The following is a 22,448-nucleotide window of genomic DNA, read 5'->3' on the forward strand; positions in this document are numbered from 1 at the left end:
CCCCCCATGATGACAACTAATCAGACCAACTCTGTTTTTTAACCAGGCTGTAAACATGTTAATCTCTGCTGTAAAAACAGGCTTTTTAGAATGGGTGTGTATGTGACTTCCGGTATTTCTGCAGCCAGCCTCTAGTGGACACTCGAGGAACTGCAGGTTTATTTCTATTTCCTCATCTTTCAACACTGGAGGTTGCAGCTTGATATAAAATAGGTAGATGCTCCTTCTTGGCTTGTGAGTCACGGCTCCTAATGAATGTAAGTCATAAGAATACAAGCAAGAGGACAGGCTCTCTGCAGACACAGTCAATACCTACCTACCCAAAACCTCTCACAACTTAACTATGAAGCCCTGACTCACAGATCACTCATCACAGCCCAGGACCCCTCGCACCCTCTCACCCACTCAATCCACTCTTTTCTTTTCTGCCATCGGGTCAGAGATGGAGGAGCTTTTCCCCCTCAGCTCGATTGAAGCCCTAAACAAGCTTCCACGCTGACCGGCCCCTTATTTGCTATGTGTTTTCTACCTGCTGCTTTATGTTTTCTTCATGTGCACCAACCGTGCAAAGCTGTGAGAACAAATCTCCCGCTGGGGGACAATAAAGTATAGTATTGTATGGAGACCCATAAGTAATGATTGAGCAGCATTACGTTTGTATAGCTCTATAAAAAGCTACTGACTCGATCTTGAAGGACATATTTTCAATCTTTCTTTGGTGTATTACTGAAAAAGGAGAATGTTTGGTTTTTGATGAACTTTTATTGAACATGAAATGTTGTCTCAGTGACCTCCACCCCGGCTGAGGAAGTCGGATCTTTACATAAGATCGATGGAAATGTTTCAGAAGAACTTTTCCATCACTTGAAGTTCCCAGTTTAGCTTCACAAAAGTCAATGAAAACAAAAGGTTTAACTCTCAACAAACCAATTAAAGCTTTCTTTTTTAAAAACTTGGTTGAAAGCCTCTTAAAGAATCGAGCTCAGGCAATCCGGACATAATTATTTTCAGCTGTGACTGTTGTTTCTTTTCTCCCTCGAGATATCTGCGACAGTCGGCCGGCCGAGTCCATCCGTCTTTCCCAAACGATTAAAAAAAAAAATCCTCTTCAGAGCCAATTAAGTAGGAACAGCTTACAGTGGGAGTTTTGCTTCTCCTGCAGCTTCTCCCGTACTGTACTTTATGTCGGAGAGTTCATGTTTAAAAACTCCACCACTGCTCTCGTTTATTTGTCCCCGGGGCGATGCCGCAGGAGGGATTTGACAAACCTTGAGTGTGTTTTTAGCAGCAGCGTCTTCAGTGAGGACGATGCAGAGGGTTTAATGATGTGAGGAGGAGGAGAAAACATCAAGTTCTATTACTGAACCTTGAAGGGAAACCAGCTGATTGCAGCAGCACAGAAACAGAAGCAGAACAAAAAGTCATAACATTAGGAGGAAATGAATAAAAATGCAATAAAACAGAACGCCATCAGAGGAAACGATATTGTTGTCAGTGTATGAAAATCTATTTCCTCTTTTTTTTCAACGTTCTCTGGAGCTGGAAATTCAAAAACCTGCTTTCAAACCTTTTTCTCTCAATGCTCAGTCTTCATACAGTGCATTATCTGTCCTCATAATACGACTGTACTCGCCTCTGAATTAAAGTGCAACCACAAACTCTTCTATACATTACTTCTTTTTCAGTTCAGCTGCACCAAACTCCTCTACCAGCCAACTGAAGGGTTGTTTTTGATCAGTGAGAGCAGGCTGCTGTTTTAAAGGTCCTGTCAGGAACATTTGCTTTGTGGATTGTGCATTTTACTATAAATGCTAAGAGCAGGGCTTCTGGGACTTGTGCATGGTTAAAGGTTACAGTATGAATGTTACTGTATGTCCATGTCAAATAAACAAATAAGTGGGAGGAAAAAGGGCCCTAATGATGTCATGCTGATGTCATCAGGTTTTCTCAAGCTTGAACTTTAAGTTTTAATGTAAAGCAAACCGGAGGTGGACGGTTTGAAAGATGTTTTTCAGCGAGGGAAAGTTTGATGAAGGTGTCCTGTTGCATTATGGGAAATGCAGTGTTTATAGTATTGATTTAGACTGGAGAGAACGAGGCATTCCTGTCCTTAAGTTATAAATAAAAGAAGATGAGCTGGCTGGTTTGTGCAGAGATGTTCTGCTGGATCTTCATGTCTTGTGCTTGTTGTTTTCCACTTGTCCCCTCTTCTTGTCCTCCTGCTACTCTCCTGATGTCCTCCTCTTTTATTTCTCTACATGTCCGCTCATCCACTTGTTGCTTATCCTCCTTCTTCTTTCTCATCTTCCTCTTCAAATGCTTTTAAGCCGGACAAGACAGCCTGAAGCAAATTAAATGAAACATCATTGGAAAGTTCTTTATCCTTTTTTTGGGGGGGGATAATAATTTGATTTCACACTCAGCGTTTGATTAATCAGTCTGCTAAAGTGAACATTTTGTTCTCTAAGTGGAGCGTGAAGCCGTCCTCCTCGTACACTATCATTAGAGGTAATTTGACAGTGTTTAGTGTCTTGCAGCATTTATAAATCGCCTAACCTTTGTTTCAGAGAGTGCAGCTGAAAGTTTAATGATCCCTGTGGCGACACATCACATCACATCAGCAGAGTGAAGACGAGGAAGTTAATGAAAACACATTTTTCTATAATGAGGCAGACAGAGAAAATAACCGCACAGTTAACAGAGAGACAGCAGAGGAGCTGAAGAGTCGTCATTAACCACTGAGTGACTGTATGTAAAGGTTGATGTTGCAACTCCACCTCCTACCACCGTACAAAAGTGGAGCCAAAACAACCCGCCCCCACAAAAAAAGGCGCTGACATATTGTGCTTTTAAGTTGGGATCGGCACATAGAAACATGTTCAATTCAATTTCAAAAACTTTATCTGTCCCAGTTGGGCAATTTAAAGGCACACAGAGCAGTAGCATCACGACCAAAACCATTGTTTTCCTCTGGTTTGGCTCGCTTGTCGGGCACTACTCTCTCGCGTTTTTCTAGCGGTTTTTGGCCGCCAATAAAAGTTCAAACATATTCAACTTTTCAACTCAACTTCAAGTGTTGGAGAGGGATCATGGGAAAGATATTCTCAGAGTCGCATCGGCAGCAAGTCGCAGCGAGTAATATCAGGAAGTGTCAAGTTTTCTGTCAATCTGTACTTAAACTCAGACTTCAAACTCAGGATGTCCTCTGATCTCCTCCTGGTTTATATCTTGATATTTTTAAAACTCAGAGTCGCTCTTCCCCCTCTTTTTCCTTCTCTCTCACTCTCACTCTCAGGTGGGGTTTGTATTGCTCAGTCCCTGAAGGTTCTTCGGGAGCCGAGACCCGGCGAGTTCGACAAGATCGTCCTGCGTCTGATGGAGACGCCCAACGCCCGCGCTGTCATCATGTTCGCTAACGAGGACGATATCAGGTACAAGCAAGCACACTCGTTGGATTCATTCAAGTTTATTGACAAGAGACCAACAGGTGAATTAATGCAGCATCAGCAGTTTAATGACCAAGCGGCTACCTCCGGTGTTGAAACATAAAAACAATGCAGAAGTGCAAAATCCTGCAGTTCCCCGAGTGCGCAATTTTTGCAATGACAGTAGGAAACCTCCCCAAGAGGGCCCCATCTGAGAGCAGTCTGTCTCATTGTGCTGCTCACATAAACATTACAATCATGCACAACTCTTTGGACAGACGTACGAGTTGGTAGCATGATTTTTTATCACTTGCTTAGAAAATTAACAACAAATGAATCCTAGATGAAAAACCCAAATTAATCCCATTAGTCCATACGCTCACACTTACACACACATCAGGACTTCAGTATAAACACACATACATTCTGTTTCTGTAAGCTCTCAATGTATTTAAACAGTTCATCTTCCAGCTGAGTGCAGATTAAGATAACAAGCTTCCAATTATCGGAGTGAAATGAGAGTGTCACACACACACACACACACACACACACACACACACACACACTGGTTATCAGCGTAACAGCTGATGTTAATCTGCAGCTCTGAATCACACACACACACACACACACACACACACACACACACACACACACACACACACACACACACACACACACACAGTGGAATCACTCATCCTGAGACCTGCTAGATGAAGAACAAGAGCAGACGGAGGAGGGGAATGTAAAGGAGCAGACTGCTCATGTCTCATGTTTAAGCACATTCGATTTAAATTAATGAATGAACACGTGTAACAGGAATCCTTCGCTATCGGGACAGTAATCCCTCCCTCTGCCCCGCTCTTCACACATCATCCACAAAGAGACTGGACTGCGATCTTTGTGATGCACACATTCACGTCTGCCGGGACGAAATGTCATCGTTCTGATTTCACATCCAGCCCTACTAGCAGGTCCACATTTCATGACTTCTGTTCATCTCTACTACTTTAGTTTATGACCAAATACCTGCAAAATAAATTGCATCAGCCCATCAACCTTTGGCTTCAATTTAGAGCGTACTCACACTAGGCAATCCGGACAGTCCCTAAGCACGCTTCACCCCTAAAGTCCAGTTCGTTTGACCACTTTGAGTGCTCCGATCCGTGTTCAAGCACGGTACACTTCCTTGACCCTGGCACACTTAGAAGAGGTGTACAGCTCATGCACAAGCACAAGCACAGGTACACAACGTGGACAGCCTCCATTATCTAAATCCCGGAGTTTACTGGCTGTATCTGACTAAAATGACTCAAAATAAGACACAAAGTCAGTCAAGTAGCTGAGTCATGTTCTCTGTGTTGTTTGAGTCCACCTGTCTTCTGAAGTGAGCACGCTTCATGATCCCGTGAAGCCATGCATATGTTGTCTTACGACGTAATAGGTAACCGTGCTTGAGTCCGGTTAGTCCTGGAGCAGTGTGAGTGCAGGCCAGCCTGAGGTGGAATGGGGAGGGGGGGCAATCGTGGTTAAGCACGGTGCCGGACAACTATTCCTTGTGTGAGCGCGCCCTTAGTTTCCGTAAAAATCCAAAATATAAGTCACGTCATTATTTAAGACGCAGTCTGATTTTGAGGGTCTCTCAAACATAAATAAAGGTTCAAACTGTCTGCCTGTGTGACAAATTCCATCCTGTTCAACAAAGTGGACAGCGTGCAGTTTCTGTGCAGCTGTGTCGCTCTTTTATCAGCATCAGTTTTCACCATGTGCAGTTTGCAGTCCTGCTTGCTTCAGAGCGGTAGTTGAGCTCTTGGCCTGTGATGATATCTGTGAAGTACGGACCCACAGCCTGTGAGTCGCACTGCCCTCCTTCTCTGGACACTTGTTGTCTTAAGGAGTCTTTTCGATTAAACCAGCACTTCACAAGGTTTATCTACTTCTCAGTATACAGCTGTTGTCTTTAAATGCAGGATTATGACCTATTGAAGGAGGAAAGCGGTTAAAAAGTGGCACAGCCAGCCTGGTCTGCGTCGCTAAAGCAAAGTGACTGCTTACAATAAACAATGAATGGAGGCGCATTCTCACTCATGTCCCAGCATTTCTTACTGTAAATATTAATGGACGATGCCTGAGTGATGTCCCCCATCTGTTCCTGCAGGGGTCTTTGGAGTCCCATCGATGGCGGTCTCCATGCTGGAAATGCTGTCTCAGCCTAACTTTCAGTCAACCTAACGACAGACTGAGAGCTGGAGCTGAGGCGGGTTTTAAGCCTCCTGACAAACCGTTAAATCTTGCCTACCTGTCGATCATGTTAGCTACGTGCCTTATTGAGAACAACTCTTCTCCTTCATAAAATCTAAACAAATGAGTTATCAAAAATTAAAAATTGATTTGGGGCTCTGGTGTTATCACTTCCACATTGGGTTTATTTTTTTAACACCAGAGGTTGCCAATCCCCTCTCAGCCTTAGATTGAGTTTTCTGACCACTTCACACCAACAGATCGAAGTGACAAGAGTGCTATTATTTGGCAAAACTTTCATTATTTTATTCTGGCTTTGAAGATTGTCTGTGTAAGTAGAGACATATGGGAAGTTTGATGTAAGGCTGGCATAAGATAGAGAAAATAGAACATTTTCTATGTGCTAAAAAGTGTCTTGTTGCATTGATGTTATGAGCATGTACCCATCATTGCCGTTAAGCTCAAACAAAGCCAACAGAAAATGTTCCATGTCGATGAAATCTAAAGGGACCTGATTCTCTGTCGGCTCTCATTGACTATCTCCACTCTCTCATTTTGACTCTTCCAGGAGAATCCTGGATGCTGCCAAGCGTAACAACCTGACAGGTCACTTCCTGTGGGTGGGCTCCGACAGCTGGGGCTCCAAGATCTCTCCGGTGGTCCAGCAGGAGCGAGTGGCCGAGGGCGCCATCACCATCCTCCCCAAGAGGACTTCAGTGGACGGTGAGTTTTTAAATCACAGCACAAAAAAACAGTACAAAGTGTCTCAAACCTGACCGCATTGTGTTTGTCGTGGGTTTTGTTCATGGTTTGAATATTCTTCTTCTCTCTGCAGCGTTTGACCGTTACTTCAAAAGTCGCTCCCTGTCCAACAACAGAAGGAACGTCTGGTTCGCCGAGTTCTGGGAGGAGAACTTCAGCTGCAAGCTGGGGATGCACGGCAAGAGACCCGGCAGCCCCAAGAAATGTACAGGTAGGAAACACAGAAGTCAAATGTCAACATGGACCTTTGTTTCCTGAAGGATCAAAGCAGTTTCTTATGTGAAAACCCAAATTTTCATTATTTTCTTCTCTACATGCTCCTTTAATTTACCCTCTTTACTTCTCATCCTCCTCCTCCCCTTCCCTTTCTCCTTCCTCCCACCCTTTTTTTATGCATCCTTCTGACCTTCTCTACCTCCTTCTTCCCTTCATATCTCCTCTTGTATTTCTCTATCTTCTCTTTACCTTCATGACCCACTCCTCCCTTTTAGATTAGCAGCCACCTACTGTCCTAAGGTGGAGCCAGTTATTCAAATGGTTCACAATCTGCGGGGGTCAGGCCCCTCTAAAGGGTCACAAGATAAATCTGAGGAGTTGTGAGATGAGTGTGATGCCCTGATCTGTGTCATGTTTCTTTAATTCGGTCACTCATAAATAGAGCATAAATGTAGGAGTTTGGGGTCTTCCACAGGTAATCATTGTCATCTGAAATCAGGCCCGGTTTAAGAACAAAAAGACTAAGGGTGCATCTGAGATGAAAAGGGGTGCTGCTTCAGTGATTGGCAACTGCAATGAAAAACAACCTAGGTGTTACAGTTCCTGCATGTGTTCCCCGGTGAACGGATTTACCCATGACTTTCATGTTTGATTGATTCAAAATAACTAGGCGGCTAACTTTGGCTGTAGTCTTATTGCTGCTCGTATTGATACTTATCTCTCCATGATCTGCTGGAGTGTCAGCAGCAGGAGGAGGCTATATGCTAATGCAGCCTTCAGGGATTCACTGACGTTAACCATGCTGCTGCATGCATGTTGCAAATGATCCTGGTGGGTCCCGGCACCGGTCATGACCATCAAACCATGGGTGAATTAAATGGGAGCCGACTCACTGTTGTCATTTGTAACCATAGACTGTAGATATTAAATGACAAAGTCTGATGTCAGCCATCTGTTCCTGCAGGGGGCTCCGGAGGCTCATCGGCAGCAGCCTCCATGTTGGAAATGCTGTCTCAGTCTAACTTTCAGTCAACCTAACGACAGGCTGAGAGCTGGAGCTGAGGCGAGTTTAAAGCCTCTTTACACACAGCTACATCATGCCCACCTGTCAATCCGATTTAAAAAAAAAAATTCACCCCCTGTACAGAGTGTGGCCAAGTAGACACTCGATGAACTGCAGGATTCTGCACTTCCACACTGGCTTCATTTTTCAAGACCGGAGGTTGCCGCTTGTTTGTAACCCCTCAATTCAACTGAGGGTGCAGAAATTTGAAATGAGGGTATAATGCATCCTTTTGCTGGGCCTGTCTGAAATGTGCCAAGGGGTCTGAACTGGGTGCCGTGACTGATAAATGAGTTCATAAGCCAAAAGTTCTGCAACCTCTGGTCTATTCTTTTACAAAATCATTGTGTTTGAAAGTGTGTTTGTTGTATGTGTTGATGAATGCTGCTCATGTATGTTTGTCCACATCCAGAAGAATAACAACCAAATACCTTGTCGTCTTTGCAGCTCGTGTACCTATTTCTCCTTTCTTCCTTCAATCTTTCCGCTCCATCGTCTTTGTTGTCTCTGTGTGACAAAGATGAACAGGAGCAGCTGATTGGTTCGTCATTCAGACACACAGTCGGATCAGATCTGTGTCTGTCTTTTTATTCCAGAAGTAAGAAAGAAAGCGTCACACTGTGACAGCACCTTAAGCACACCTGCACACAGGTCTTAATATAGATTGAAGCTGTGTGATAGATTGTGGGAGCTCTGGAGGATTTCTCTGCTCAGGACAGTCTCGTTTTCATTCTCCTTTACAACAAAAATAAGGAAAAGAAAAACGGTTGGAAATAAATCTGTAAAGTAGCACAGTCAGCTGTTCTTGGAAAATTATCACTGACAGAGGAGCAAACAAACCAAACCTGCTGAATCAGCTTTTAATCAGCTTTTCTTTGTTTGATGTTTGATGTCTGCCCAGACGTCTGCCTGCACGCCCCAAATTATGAAAGGATTAAAACTCACAAGTTAAACTGGAAGCCTGAAGGATTTGCATTAAAAATGTACTTGATAACATCCTCAATAGTTTCCAAAAATGATTTCTCTCGAGATTTCTCTAAATGTTTCTGTCGAACTTGAACTTTTTCTCATGCCTTTGTTTGTAAAAGAAACCTCAGAGAATCGCTCAATGAACATCCCACGTACATGGTGTTTGTTATGTCCAATCCATGACTAGCACAGACGTCCAATAATAAAACACCTCTCGGGCTCAGATCGGACAGGCCGTTCCTCCCAATCACCCTCCTCCAGGTGTCTCCATCGTTGCCCATGTGGGCGTTGAAATCCCCAAGCAGAACCTCCTCAAGTCTAACAAATGTAGTGAAATAATAAACAACAACACAGAAGTCCCTTTGAGATTAAGAGGAGTAGTTGATGGAAGAGGTACAGTATGTGGAGTAAAATAGCAAACATGTATTTAATTACAGTGCTTGGGCTTAGATACATATTTGGGTGAGGAGTCCCTCGTCGGCTTTTTCTTTGATTCTTTAAGCCTGAAATGATTGCTTCTGAAGCAGCGTTTTTGTTGCAAGTTGCAGCATTTTAATGCTTTTTTCCCCTGTGTAACATTTCAACTGCGAGCGTCTGGGACAAACTCCAATTAAAGCGTTCTATCAGCTGGGAGCGATGTTTGTCTCCTGACATTTTGGATGACCCTGATGAAGGCCACAAGCCGAAAGGCGTCGGTCTAATTTGTTAATAAAGTTGATCTTCATACTACAAGTCCTAAGACTCTAACTAGACTCTTCTCCTCTGTCGCCCCCCCCCGGTGGTGGAACGAACTACCAAACTCCATTTGATCTGCAGAGTCCCTTTGCACCTTTAAGAAATAGCTAAAGACCCAGCTCTTTATGGACACCTACGACCTTAATGATGATGATGACGATGGTCTCGATATGTGACCTGCTCCATCATTTTGAGTCACTTTAACCCAGAAACATATTTTGAGTTTTCTGCATGGCTGTAAAGAGGAAAGTCTCAGCTTTATGGCAATACCAAAATTATTTTTCTACTCCAGATATTCTACGAGATACAGTCTTCCAAATGTCGACTGTCACCAAACCTTGTTTTTTTTTAAAAAAGGTTCACTAAAGACAGCAATCAAAATTCCGCCATTTTCCAAATGAATTGAAATACATTTATAAACAATCAATTCAATTCAAAGTGCTTTACAGAAGTGCACAGAAACACATAAAAGGACTTAAATACAATTAGAAAAAATTATCATTAAAGAGCCCAGATTATAGAAAATAAAAACAAGCTAAACTAGAATAAGACAGGTAATAAAAGTTACAGTGCAAGAAATGAATAAATCATTTGATAACACGTCCAATCATTGAAAACAATTATGTACAATATAATCTGATATATTGTTATTTACTATAATACAGGGTTCCCACAGGTCCTTGAAATCCTTGCAAAAATAATAATCAAGGCCTTGAAAGTTTTTGAAAATAGACATGGGTCATTGAAAGTGCTTGAATTTATATATTTTGTGCAAGAATAGAAATTTCAGTTTTTTTGATAATTTTTGTTACTTAACGTTCGTCAATAAGCCACATAGCCTGCAATCACAGTAACACAGCACAATTGAAAAGTGTTCACACATTCAAGCCTCTCTCTCTTTTTAATAGTTGTTCTATAAAGCCTGCTAGTTCTCATTGTAAAAATTCTCAGTGTTGTAATAGTAATTAACCTTGATCCGTGTCTCAAACTATGCCTTGTTGGGTCCTTGAATTAGAGGAAATTGGGCCTGGAAAGTCCTTGAATTTGATGATTTATAAGGAGTGGGAATAATAACATAGAAGAGTATTTAATATGACTATTTTAAACAATTATGTACAATGTAATCAATCTAGTGTTATTTAATTAGCACATCTGAGCCTTGTATTTCCGCCACACTGATGTCATGGTCTCTGCTGTGGGAAGCACCTGGATGTCAGACCTTTTGAAACCGGGGATGCGCCCAGGGAGTGGCATGGCGTGGACGTCAGCAAAATTTACCATGAACTGCTTCAGTCTTTGGATGTCCTGAACAGTCAGCAGCCTCCTGTTCAAAACACGCCCACCAGACCTTTTCATCCTTGGTGCCAATCCATATTGTTTATAAAATTTGATAAGGTTGGTGAGCTTGTTTTGAGATATTCTGGAAAAAATAACCATTATGCAAATTAGATGAAGTATGTCATATGCTTATCATTATAGTTTTTAAAAGAGCTTAATGTAGGGTTTATTTTTAAATGTTAACTCACGCATGCAGAAAGAAGGTCTCCCGGCATATTTTCTGTCCATAGGCAGTCCTCTGATGCCTACGCTCCTTCTGCTGGCTTCTCTTGGAGTGCACCGTTTCCTTGGACAGGGTCATATGGGAGCTTATCTTTCCAAGGAGAACCAGATGTTTTTCATCTACAAGAGGACATAGCATTATGATATGCCCCATGTTCAGAACATAACATTCACAATGTGATTTCAGATGGTTTTACAACCCATACTTTATTATAGGCTATTTGTTGCTTTATTTAAAATAATTTCCTCACATTTTCATCTCTCACATACACTCAAAGCAACGTTTGCTACCCTACACACACACACACACACACACACACACACACACACACTCACTCACTCACTCACACACAGAGACACACACACACACACACACACACACACTCACTCACTCACTCACACACAGAGACACACACAGACACACACACACACACACAGACACACACACGCGCGCACACACACACACACACACACACACACACACACACTCACTCACTCACTCACACACACAGAGACACACACACACACACACACACACACACACTCACTCACTCACACACAGAGACACACACAGACACACACACACACACACACAGACACAGACAGACACACACACACACACACACACACACACTCACTCACTCACACACAGAGACACACACAGACACACACACACAGACACAGACAGACACACACACACACACACACACACACACACACACACACACACACACACACAGACACACACACACACACACACACACACACACACACACACACACACACACATAACGCGTCGGTCCAGTCGTCGTCTGATGTGGCATTTCTTACAGGAATTGAATTTAAAAGTCGAGCAATGTCGTCTTCGCGCGAATTCATTTTGTCTAGGCTGTCAATCTGTCTCCGTGTCCGTCTAAACAGATGACGCTCTGACAGATGACACACAAAGACGCTAGCCGGCGTTTTGAAATCTGACACCTGTTTCGTTTTATTAATGCTAGCGATATTTATCGTTTGAATTTTACATTAATTTTGACATTGTATTAAAGCTGAGACTTATTTTATATATAAGTCTCTAATATATTTCTAATATATTAATTAGAAACATATAAAAACTGAAAACAGCCCAAAATCGTATTTTCTTGTAAAAACGTGTTTTTACACAAATGGGCCGCTGCGACATCCGACTCATTTTGATGGAACGCGTCACATATTATTGATGATGATGATGATGATGATGATGATGATGATGGTGGTAATGACGATGGTTTTGTTTGATAACGGCGACTTTTAAAGGGCTACTTCACCCATTTGCTTTAAGCTTTGTATCATTAGAAACCTGGTATTATTTTTGAATGGTCGTGCATCCCGCCCTCATTTTCCCCTCAGATGGGAAATCTTTGTATTTTTAAGTCTGAAAAGGAGCTTTCGATGACGCAAAAATTTAAATTTTGCGTCATCGGAAGCTGTTGCGTTTAGCGGGTTGAATGTCACGGGTGTGGGAAAACAAGGAGGTGAAATTGTGGTGATTGGGCGAATGTGAAAAGTCACAGAAAAGTGTGTTGATTCGTCAATCGGCATGAATTTGCTGAATGGCAGTTAAAACTTGGTGGAGGGATTGATTTTTTCAGCAGCTTCAGGTGAACATGAACCTGACATATGCGAGCTGTCCAGGAGCTCCTCCTCCATGTTGCAGGTTAAATAAGGTCTCTGGTCTCTTTTGGCGGCTCTCACACTCGACCTCTCCTCCATTTATATTCATGAGCTGGGCAGCATTGGCAGACAGTTAACACTCGGGATAATGATTGAGAGGCCGGAGCTCTCGGCCCAGCGACATGAAGCGTCTCTGACACCCTCTGGTTATTAATCCAGCACACAGCCATTCACACCGAGTGTAACATGAAGATGAAAGAGTGTTTGTTTCTGAACTCACAGCTCTCATCTGATGAATACTCTGTGTAGAGGACGGAGAATAAGGCGGTGGTTTCTTTAATCGTCTGCCTCAGAGATCAGGGTTTAAGATTGTGCAGCTTTAAAGGAAGCCTAAAAGTACAGTATGATAATTTGGGTTTACAACGTGGTCGAGAACAGGAATCAAAAAGGACAATCCAAAGGTGTAGGCTCAAAATGTTTCAAAAACTTCAGCTTGTAACTTTCCTGTTTTTCTTTTTATGAACCAACTTCTTAAAGGAGTGCCGTTTCCTCACAGCGAGGAGGTTCCTGGTTTGAAACCCAGTCTGACAGGAGCCTCTCTGTGTGGAGTTTGCATGTTCTCCCTGTGCATGCGTGGGTTCTCTCCGGGTACTCCAGCTTCCTCCCACAGTCCAAAGACATGCTCGTTAGGTTAACTGGTGACTCTAAATTGTCCGTAGGTGTGAATGTGAGTGTGGCTGGTTGTCTGTCTCTATATGTCAGCTCCTCTGTGATTGACAGGTGAACAGTCCAGGGTGTAACCCCGCCTCTCACCCAATGACAGCTCGGATCCAGCCCCGCCGTGACCCCTGACGGGAAAAGCAATACAGATAATGGACGGATGGATGGAACTTCATAAAGGCAGAAATACAAGTGGAAAAGATAGAGACAGAGAGAGAAACTGGATGAAAATAGAAATACATGGGTATACATGTGAGGTTAACGCCTAGTTTAAAACCACAGTGGGCTAAACTTAAGCATGTGGGCCGATGTAAATTAGATGCTGTTGAATCTGCGTCTCTCTAAGCTCAAATTAATTCTTCTTCTCCTCTCCCATCACGTCCAGCTCTCCCCTGCTGAGTCTCTCTGTGCTGACTGCAGAGACCCTGCAGCACGTTGTAATCCTTCCAGATTCAGGAGGACTATTACTGTAGAACAGGGCCAAATCTTTTACCAACATGTCCGACACAGAGTAACAGGATTTGAGAAAAAGGTGTTGGGTAAACAGGGGCGAGCGTGCAGCAGACAGGAGTGAAACAACAGAAGGACAGCGTCAGCACTGAGTATAAATACTGCTGATCACAGCGAGTCTTCACCTGAGCGCAGTGGACGGCTTTGATCAGGCTGCTGCTGTCAGGACGCTGCTCCTCTCTGAGTGTGTCCGCAGCTCCAGATTGAGTTTTGGAGCTACAGCAGAGTCATCACACACACACACACACACATACACACACTGATAGGCGAGTAGCTGAGCCAGCAGGTCAGCATCTGCAGGTGTGTGTGCGTGTGGGTGCAGACACAGATGTTTGCATCTTGTTAAGAGCTAGAGCGATGTAAGCTCAGCGTGCTACAGGTGTGTGTATGTTTGTATAAATAGGTGTGTGTTCTTATCACACTGTGCACCTGTAATCGACATGCCTTTATTTAAATCCATTGTTGTGCACTGCTTATGAAGATGCATATGCCTCAGTATGTTAAACCTGCAAAAATAAACCTGTGGCAGGAAAAACACCCAAAGGACTAGTTTCACATTTAGGTAAAGCTTCTTTATACTCTTACTTCTTACCATTATGTGTTTATGTGAATATGTCCAGTTACATGCAGCATTGATACAGCTTGGTCTTTTTAGCATCAGACTGTTGCTTGCTCCACTACCTTGGGATTTCACAGCATCTTTTTTATGTCATGCCTCTCCTGAGACTTCCCTCTACTCTAGTCTGACAGGGAAAAGTTCACGATATGATGGGAACATATAAGAAAAAGTACCTCAGTAAAATAATAGATCAAGACTATCCTGACTATACTTTTTAATGTTCATGTGTGAAAACAGCTCTTGTCTGCACTGGCTCTTTATAAAATCCAGAGCACATTTAAAGCTCTTAATGGTCAGGCACCATCTTATCTCAAAAAGGCTCATAGTGCTGTATTACCTCTGTAGAACATTACACACCCCGAATGCAGACCTGCCGATCTACAGTCTCTAAATGTAGTATGGGAGGTAGAGCCTTTAGTCATCAGGCCCCTCTTCCTTTGGAACCTTTTATCAGTCACAGTCCAGGAGGCAGACACCCACCGTACTTTTAGGTGGGGGCTTAAAACCTTCTCTTTTGATAAAGCTTATAGTCAGGGCTGGCTCAGGCTTGGCTTGGACCAGCTTGGACCAAAAATTAAGCTGTGGGTTAGCGGAACATTTCTCCTCATTGAAAACAATTGAGAAAAGACGCTGGTGCCCTGGAAAAATGCTAGGTGGACACGAGGCCTAAATGACAAATATACTGCATATAGATAAGATTACAGATCTGTTTGTTATTTGTCAATTCTTAAAGATACTTCAACAACAGAGTAGTAAGAGAAGAAACTAAACTAACTACACTGTGTCACTCACGTCTGTGATTCAGAATTGACTTTCCACCTGTTCATTCTCAGTGGGGATCTCCAGGGTTTCTGAGGGTCCAGTTGTAATCACAGCAAATTGCATGCGTTCCCCGGGTGTGTTATAATAAGAGCCTTGAGGAAAACCTTCTTTTTTTTTCTCCATCCCCTGTTGTTAGTGTGAGTGTTCATCTCAGTGCAGTCAAGTCCTGCAGGATCTCTGACCTGCTGCCTTTTTAATCATCTGAAATTAGGCGTCTAATGACCGCTGTTGTTTTTATTGATTCACTTTCAGAGACGGAGAGAAAAAACAACAGCCCAGTCGATGCAATCATGAGAGTTCAACAAAGGAACCCTTTTCAGTGTGAACAGATTCTCTGGTTTAATGTTGTCTGACAGCGGAGTCTCGTTGTTTAGACCCTTTAAAACATATTTAGTATGTGCATGTGTGACATTTGAAGTTAGCAGCATAGCTCCAGTAACGGTGTCAGCGGTCTTTCAGACGATCTACAAATTTGGAAAAAAAATGAAATATATCAACAATTATCCATCCATCTTCTTCAGCTTATACAAAGTCCTGTGGACACAGGAATAATTTAATTTTCCCAAAATGCAGGGGGGTGACTCTATTATTTGCAGAAAGTAGTTTGTTTGTGTTTTAGGCTCTCGTGTCCACCTAGCGTTTCTTTCTGAGCACCAGCATCTTTTTTCAATTGTTTTCAATGAGTAGAGAGCATTCTCAGCAGAAAAGGGCCGCTTGGAGAAAGAAGCGCAGCGCCCAGAGTCTTTCTGCCTTTTCTGTGCGGCCGCTCCGAGTGCTCAAGTTGGAAATGTTTAAACTTTTCAGAAAGGCGCTGTTGACGTCACAGGCGCTCTTTTCCAAATGTATGATATTCCCCGTGATTTTGCCGCCTACAGATCGTGTACTGTACTCACATCCTCTTTGCTCCGTGTCTGATCGGGTAAAACAACTATTTCAAATGTAAAAAATGCTGTTAAAAGAAATTAAGCATTTCAGTCATACAGCAGCCGTTGTCAACAGACTGTTGTCATAGAGACAGGATGGACGTGCAGCGCTTTTCTTCATGCAAACAATCCCGATCGACAGCCAGCGCTTTTCTGCCAGGTATAAACACTAGGTGGACACGAGGCCTAAGTCTATAAAGAAAGCATTCTTCTCACTTCTTATGTATCAGTAGATTTAAATATTTGATGAGTTTATGGTCTAAACAATGTGCCTCCAGTCTTATTTAAAATAGAATAGATTGTAAAGCAGGGTTTGCTTTAGGTCTCTATCAATCAACAGGCATGTTGAAAAGTATATCCACCATCTGGTCCAAATATGGTCACTTTTGGATTACTAAAAACAAAACCGCAAAGGCCAAAATAACAAACCCCAGACTTCTAAACCTTCTAAAGACTGTTGTCCCTCTTCTTGTCTCTGGTCCCATCAACTTTGATTGCAAATAATTACCATTGTGTTAATATTCAAGAGCTGCAACATCCTTAAATATACATTTCTGAGTGTAACTCAGCTGACAATGGCTAACAGAGGTTCTGATTGTGCCCAGAAAGATCCATTTGGAAAGGCCGCTAGGAAAGGTCTGCACCTTAATTGCAATCAGTTAGTGTAATTAAATATCCATGAGCCATGGTGGCCTGAGGTCTGAGCATGAAATACCATTAGCTTCCATTAAGGGATTATGTCCACAGTCCACCGCACGTCCACAGCAGCAGACACTTCCGGACGCCTCATTCTCTGCCAGACACAAAATACAGTTTAATACTGTAATTATAAGACTTCATAATTACAACCTCCACTTCCAGCCCCTCCCCCACTTTTCAAAGCCCATATGAGACTACTTTAGAAAATCTTTTTCCATTTCTCTTGTAAAACTGGTAATGCACTCCTCACAGTTTAGACTTAATAACCCCTTAAAGCACATCAAACACTTCATCTGCCTCTGTTGTTTGGTACATATTTTCTGTGAATAAGACCTTCTGGAGGGGCCATTCCTCATAGAAACCTTGAATTAAAAGAACATTGGTAAAAGTTACAAATAAATAACTGCACTTCTTGTGCATGCATTGAGAGAATTTTATGAGGAGTATAAACTAGGGCTGTCAAATGATTTAAGTGCTTTTATAACAATATCAAGGAAATACAAGATAAAAAGTGCAGAGATCAATAAATATACTACAAAAGCTCCCAAAAAATCTCACATTCTCTGTGGCTGCAGCAGCTGTCAATCAAACACAGACACGCCCTTCCAAAATCAGCCAAACTGATCTGCATCATACTAAAACCCTGTGTGTCAGATCCGACTCACAGTGGAGCATGTCTTCCTCTCTGAAGGTCGGGTTCAGAACCTCCCCGGCTCTGAGTCTCTGCAGCCTCGAGCCGACAGATCCTCTGTCAGCCTTGCATTGATTGTGATCTATAATTAGTGTCCTGTTTGTTTGTGTGCCAGCGGCAGCATCCGACAGAGAGACTTGTTTGGATAACAGAGACAAGTTTTGTCGTCTGAACTCCTGCATCACGTGTTGACATCTGATGACAGCGAGTCGCTCTCTAATCATCTGCAGAGCTGAATCTCCAACACAATCCTGACACAGGACGGTTTTTAAATACATCAATTTCCTTTCAAGTCTGTTGACTATCAGAAAGATACCTTAAAGTCTAAAACCATCCTGTCAGTCAGTGCTCACCCCCTTCACTGTGAGTTTCAGTGACTCCCTCCTGGTTCTCGGTTCAGATTTCCCTCTCTTAAATCCAACAGATACAGGACCTCTTTTGTCCCCAGTGCCATTTCCCTCCTTAATTCCAATCAGAGGGGGAGATAGTTCAGATATTTGTGTTGGTTATGCTGTTCAGTGAAGCTAATTGTTGGGGTTTTATCAAGTCAACTTTGGTTATATTCTTTAATAATTATATTTAATTATTAATAATATAAATAACAATGTCATTAAACTATGTTTAATCAACTCCGGGGGCACCACCCTGGAATCAGGGAAATAGAACCAAAATATCACTAAAATCAGTCTCAAATTAGTTACTTAATTACTAATATTATTAATAATTAATAACTATATTTAATAAATTGAAGGCGTGAAATCCGTACACAAAGCCTTCGCACCCAGCTTATATCACAATGCAAATACACCAGTAATCACAAACAACTGCTCTCTTAAATTATAACAGAATTTATTTAAACAAAGTAACATCAAATCCAAAACTTAATCAAACAAATAACTATTATAAACTAATCTAAGCAAACAAACATTATCAAGCAAGGCTTGTGAAAGGGGTGTGTGTGTGTGTGTGTGTGTGTGTGTGTGTGTGTGTGTGTGTGTGTGTGTGTGTGTGTGTGTGTGAGAGAGAGAGAGAGAGAGGGGGTGAAGAAGAAAAGGGGGAGATGGCTTCGTACCCACGTGGTCACTCACGATGGCACACACCTAACAAAGACCTGGGTGTGTGCGTGCGTGTGTGTCTGTGGATGAAAGAGAGATAGAGAAGGGGAAGAGGGGGGAGATTACTCCGTCCCACGTGGTCGCCTTTCCGATGGCGCACACCTAACAAAGACCTAATGTGGCCTTAATGTCTGAAAGAGACCGAGTTCGGCCCTACATGATCTGTGTCTCTGAGGCGTTCAAATGGCCGCGAGTATACAGATCTCTGTGTGTGAGTGTGTAGCCTATGTGTGTACTGGCGCGGTGGTGGAGTTAGTCTCCAGATGTGCGTATACACTGGAAGGCGTGTGTGTGTGTGGGTGTGTCTGTGTGTGTTAGTTAGAAAAGGAGAAAAGAAGGAGAGAAATGCGTGCCTGAAGAGGCCGGATCACAGTTCAAATCCCGCGCCACAACTCGGAGTAATTCCCTTTCATTCACAGAAACAAACCAATGGCCGAATTCAAGTTAAGACGGTATGCACTGGCCTTTCCGATCAGAAGAGTAATACCCGGTTATAACGCTGTTACGCTAAACACATATAGGATGCGACGGTCCGAAACAGGAACAACAAGAGTTTTAAACAGGTAAAACTCAGGACGCGGCGGTCCAACAAAGATAAAAATTACAGTTTCTGCATCAATCAAACAATTGTTAAAAACACTCTCTAAAGCTAATTCTGCCCAGACCTAATTAAGCCTCACTTGTGAATCGCTTTTGCGCGATTGGTGAAGGGAAAAGGGGGTCCGGCAATGGAACAGATCTTCTGTCTGTCCTGGTGCAGAAGCGTTTGATGGCGGCAAGGGTCCCTTACGGCAAGAGAGGCTTCGTTGGTTCTCCGTTCAGTGGGAAGACGTCCGTTGATGTCCTTTCGTTGCAGGACGGAATAAGACCGTTATCTTTCTGATAATCTGTTATAGTCTGGCGCTCTCCAAGAAACAGAGATGCGTTCACTGGACAATCCGAGCTCTACCTTAGAGGTCCCCTCCAATGAGAAGAGAGGGGTTCAGGTCCCCCCTTTTCTTCACGCGTAGATGTGAAGTATTACAGGGGATTCTGGGAGTAGGAGTCCTTTAGGTCTCTTTGTGATACCAGTGAATAACTCAAATGAGGCTTCTCAAAGAGATGCAGGCCCAAGTCCATTGTTTGCCTGTCTAAAGCCTGCATGGCCCAACATGATGTTGTCGCTGTGTTCTATTGTCTGACCTCGGCCGTGTCTCTTTGGTCAGTTTCTGTTGGAAACATTGTCAGCAGTTCTCACTTATAATCTGATTGTGGTTTTGTTTCGATCTGTATTTGACTGGGTTGGAATTTTATTACCAGTGATGAATATTTACCAGTGACTTGTTAATATTTCATGATGACTCAGCACTTTATTTTAATGGAAACTGCTCAGAGCCTCAGTTGAATAATATCTGTTGTTTCTTGAAGGCTGCTTTATTCAGTGCTTATTACTTTTTGTCAAAACTACGGGGAACATCAAACATATAGAAAAGAGTGTCTGTGATGTCAACAGCGCCATTCTGAAAAGTTGAACGATTTTCAACTCAAGCGCTTGGAGCGGCCGCACAAAAAAGGCAGAGCGCTTGGAAAAAGGACACTGGGCGCTGTGCTTTTTCTCCAGACGGACGCCTTCTGCTTAGAACGCTGTTTGCTCATTGAAAAAAGACGTTGGACGGCGCTCAGAAAAAAAACGTTAGGTGCACAAGGGGCGTTACTTTATTCCTCTGTAGCATATATTTATGGGAATTAAAAGGAAAAATGCAATTTGTGAAAACAAAGCGGAGTCGATGCTGCGTGCAAAAACAGAAGTTTGTATTTCAAGTTTGAGAGAAGTGTGTTTTTATTAGTCATCCAGGTTTGATTTTCCTCTCTCCTCCTTTCTTTTTCACATACATACAAGTTCTTTAGAAGAGCTACGTCATCGGGATATTTGGATCTTTAGGGAAAAGTAATGAACATCCAGTCGATCCCTCCTTCCTTGAAGTAAAGAAGGTCGAGGTATTTTCAGCAGGAGTGGAGTTGTCGAGGAATAAGCGCTTCTTCTCTCATTGAGGGAGAAACCTTGTTGTTCACTCTGAGGATCAGTTCTTCCACCTGGAGACTCCAAGAACACTGTTTCAACAGAAGAGAACATGAATATTTCATACCGCTCTTCTGCTTTATTGAACAATGCGTTTGCCGACTTAAGAGGCGCATTGTTTTCTCACCTTTTGTTTTTTTTTACAGCCGTGTTCCTTCCTTTTTGTTTTCCTCTGTGTTCCAGATTCCCGTGAATTACACTGAGTGGATGTGAGAGCAGGATTTACATTTCAAAGCCTTTGGTGTGTTTTCCATGTGTGTGTTTTTTTCCAAGCATTGTGCTGCTGTTTGTTTGTTTGTCTGTTTGGAGACGTCACAGATGAAGAAGTGGTGTCGACAGAGGCTGAGTGTCTCTTTCAGTTTGAAAGAATCGCGGAGGGAGACGCCTGCCTCCATGTCAGAGATCGAGCAGCTGTTTAGTGTTCAGCAGAACTCAGACACACTTTGTTTTGAAGAGAAGACGGTGACTGTGAACATTTTTTTTTTTGCTCCTCAGTGATGACTTCATTATGATCTTATCTGTTGCAGCAGAGCTCAGAGTTTGGAACTTCTTCATGTGCTACTCCCCAAATGAGATATGTCTAGAAATGTCTCTACTTCAGAGTTGTTTATTCTGAAGAAGGAATTCTTAGTCATGTCTTGGGACTCAACTTTAAGGCCCTGACACACCAAACAGATCGTCAGCTGTTGGTCTTAGTTGGACCGTCTGTGAGTGGTATAGCCCTAGTTTTTGCGGTGTGTCCGGCTCCTTCGCTACCTGTCTGCCTTTTTCTGGCCGATTCGACATGATGAATCGGCGTCAGCGCGGTTGTTGAGAGGAATCTCTCTGATTGGCTGTTCTGAGGTTTCATTTCTCTCCAGCTCTCGACACAGGTTCAGGAAAGCCCCTTGAGCATGTCGCTGTAGAATCCATGCTTTCACCCAATAGTGTGGTTTCTCCTTATTTGTCGCCTCCGCCTCTTCTTTTCTTTTTCCACTAAAAGACCAAGTAGTAGGCTACCTATACGAGTGGTGAGCGACAGCGGTGTGAAAATGGTCTTCTCGTATCATAAGAACGGACTACCACCCCCTGCTGGCAGGGAGATTTATTTCCTCTCATGCATGCACAGAGCGTTTGCAGTGGTTGGCCGCCGGCTGTAGTCTTTGCGGTGCGTTCAAGTGCAATTTTTTGGCCAAGACGTGAGGCGACGTGAGGCAACGCCACAGGTGGTCTTCATCGCCACTAGTTCTTTGCTGTCTGCTTAGTGTGTCAGGGCCTTTACACTTGGGCTGGGATTGGCCTGTACCTGTTTTGACTTGGGACTTGTTGGTCTTGAATTAGTCTTGTTGGTCTATATGGTGCACACAGGTTGTGACTTGTTGATCCTGACTTCGGACGGCCCCTCGTCCTGCCCCACTGGGTTCTGTTTCTGGAGCGTGAGCAGCATAACTGGAGAAATACCAGATCAGGTCGGAATAAAGTGAAAAACGTGCAAACAACATGATACTTTGTCTTTCTGAGGATGACTTGTTGTTCATCCGGTTACAACTTTGGCTCTTGACTTTGGACTTGAATCTAGACTTCATATCAAAGGTTTTAGAGTCACTTTTTGTCCTTTCAAAAACACCTGAGTGAAGTCTGACTTTTATGCTGAATGAAAAGAGTGAGAGAGTGAGAGAGGTTTCTATAT

At 43.0% G+C, this 22,448-nt stretch overlaps 1 protein-coding gene across 1 annotated transcript in view; it reads left to right on the top strand.

Moving 5' to 3' along the window:
• Positions 1–22,448, top strand: part of LOC132972966 (metabotropic glutamate receptor 8-like) — a 139,491-nt gene that overhangs the window by 81,804 nt on the left and 35,239 nt on the right. Inside the window, exons 4-6 of the mRNA XM_061036127.1 lie at positions 3,296–3,431; positions 6,232–6,386; positions 6,499–6,636. Of these exons, the coding sequence (XP_060892110.1) occupies positions 3,296–3,431; positions 6,232–6,386; positions 6,499–6,636 (429 nt within the window). The remainder of the gene's footprint in view (positions 1–3,295; positions 3,432–6,231; positions 6,387–6,498; positions 6,637–22,448) is intronic.

Source organism: Labrus mixtus, chromosome 4 (genome assembly GCF_963584025.1).
Source record: "Labrus mixtus chromosome 4, fLabMix1.1, whole genome shotgun sequence".
Taxonomy (NCBI): domain Eukaryota; kingdom Metazoa; phylum Chordata; class Actinopteri; order Labriformes; family Labridae; genus Labrus; species Labrus mixtus.